This window comes from Echinops telfairi, unplaced genomic scaffold, assembly GCF_000313985.2.
Source record: "Echinops telfairi isolate 266 unplaced genomic scaffold, ASM31398v2 ScPeMD7_36;HRSCAF=134, whole genome shotgun sequence".
Lineage (NCBI taxonomy): Eukaryota > Metazoa > Chordata > Mammalia > Afrosoricida > Tenrecidae > Echinops > Echinops telfairi.
This window is the reverse complement of record NW_022103934.1, coordinates 4,015,799-4,017,802: the sequence shown is the minus strand read 5'-3', so window position 1 is coordinate 4,017,802 and position 2,004 is coordinate 4,015,799. Positions and strand designations below refer to the sequence as shown.

Here is a 2,004-nt window from a genome sequence, read left to right as displayed (position 1 = left end):
GTCAGTTCGGGGCTGGGGGGGGGTGGGGGGCTGGCCCACCAGCCTGCTCTGACACCCTGCTCCCACCCCCAGGCTGATTGTTCAGCAGGTGCTCCAAGAACTCCGGCAGTACCATGGGTAAGTCGGGAGGGGACAGGTGTACAGGGGCAAGTGGAGCATATAGGTGGGGGTGGGGCGTAGATGTGAGAGACAAGTGTGAGGAGATAGGTGTAGGAGATGGGCTCAAGGGGACAGGTGGAGGACACAGATCCAGGGGGGACAGGTGTGGGACAGGTGTGAAGAGATAGATGTGGAGATTTGTTGCAAGGGAACAGGTGTGGGGGGAGAGGTTTGAAGAGGCAGGTATGGGGGGTGGCCGCAAAGGGACAGGTGGGAGATACTGATGGGGGGGGGCGGACAGGTGTGGGGATACTGTGAGGAGACAAGTGTGGCTATGGTGCAAGGAGATAGATTGAAGCATATGTGTGAGGAACAGGTGTGAGGGGGAGGGGAACAGCTATGTTGGGAACAGGTGTGAGTGGGGATAGGTGTTAGAAGACATGCATTAGGAAACAGGTGTGGGGACAGGTGCAGGGGGGCAGCTGTAGGAGGGCATGCGTGGGAAACCAGGGTGAGGAGGAACAGGTGCTGGGAGGGCACAACAGGTCCTGGAGAATTCAAGTGAGCAGCAGGTAGAGGGGACAGGTTGGAGGCAGGTGTGACGAAGCCGCCGGGGAGAAATGGGAGCTAAATGGGGGCAGGAGAGGTGGGAGGAGGAACTAGCTTAGCAAAAGACAGGGGACGGAGTCAGAGAAAAGCAGGTTGCCTCCAGCCGACGGCACACCTCTATGCAAATGCAAACAAGGTGCTTCTTCCTGTCATTGCTGCTCCAGGTTAGTTAGGGACCCCCTGCCTGGGATGATGCGCTCAGGGTGCTTTGCTGCCCTCTACTGGAAACAGTCGTAATAGCACAAACCGACCAGGAGGGGCTCCCCCACCCCATCCCACCCCGCTATACCAGGAATCCCGGGATGGGGTCAGGAAGGGGGTGGGTTGGCAGAAGAGGCTGTGCTGACCTGGCGTCTGTCCCCTGGGGCCCCTCAGGGCCCGGCAGAGGGCTCGCTTGTCAGCCAACCCTGGGGAAGCCCACTCCAGCATGACGTGGTTCGAGTTCCTGTCTGAGTAAGTGTGTGCTGGGCTGGGGGCTGGGTCCTGGGGTTAGGGGCAGGTCCTGAATTCTGAAGACCCCCGTATGCTGGGTTGGGGGCAGGAGTGGGGTCCCTATCTTCTCACCGGCGATGAGAGAGCAGCCTTGCAGGTCCAGAGGAGGACTTCCTGGAGGAGGTGAGGGCTAGAGCCAGGTCCTGGAAGAAGAGCAGGAGTTTGCCAACAAAGGGAGATGGGGGCGGGTGGGGGGGAGGGGGAACGCAGCCCCTGTGAGGTCCTGCAGGCCCTGAGATGGTGCCAGGGTGGGGCTGGGGACGGAGAAGCTAAGAGGACTGCCTCCGTTCTCTATGCTGTCCAAACGGAATACCACAAGGGTGTTTATTAAAGGTAGCAGACAGGTATTTATTCTCTCACTGTTTTGGAGGCTGGAAGTCTGCATTCAGGGTGCCAGCGGTAGGGAGAGGCTCTTTCTCTGTTGACTGAGGAGGGCTGGAAACTTAGCTCCTTGGTGACTTTCATGTGCCACCACCACCCCCCTTCGCCCCACCCCCCTGGCTAACTCTCCTCCTTTTTCATCTCAAAAGAAATTGACTCAAGATACACCCTCCGCTAATCCTCCCTCCTTCACAATAAAACCCGTTCCCAAGCGGGATGACCGTCACCAGCATAGAGGTAGGGTGCGTGACACCTCTCTGGGGAGCACAGTTCAATCCTTGGTAAGGGGTTAGCAGAGGCCAGGCCACCTGGTGCATGGAGGAGCAAGGCCATTGTCCCTGCTGGTGACTGATATTGGGCTGGACAACCAGGCCCGGTCAGGGCTCAGAGGCAGTTGCCCAACAGAAGCCCCTTCCAGGGCAC

The 2,004-nt window shown here is 58.9% G+C and overlaps 1 protein-coding gene across 1 annotated transcript in view; it reads left to right on the top strand.

Moving 5' to 3' along the window:
* LOC115869685 (rho guanine nucleotide exchange factor 18-like) overlaps positions 1-2,004 on the top strand; it is a 60,225-nt gene that overhangs the window by 46,159 nt on the left and 12,062 nt on the right. The window contains exons 5-6 of the mRNA XM_045290314.1: positions 73-117; positions 1,084-1,161. Coding sequence (XP_045146249.1) covers positions 73-117; positions 1,084-1,161 — 123 coding nt within the window. The remainder of the gene's footprint in view (positions 1-72; positions 118-1,083; positions 1,162-2,004) is intronic.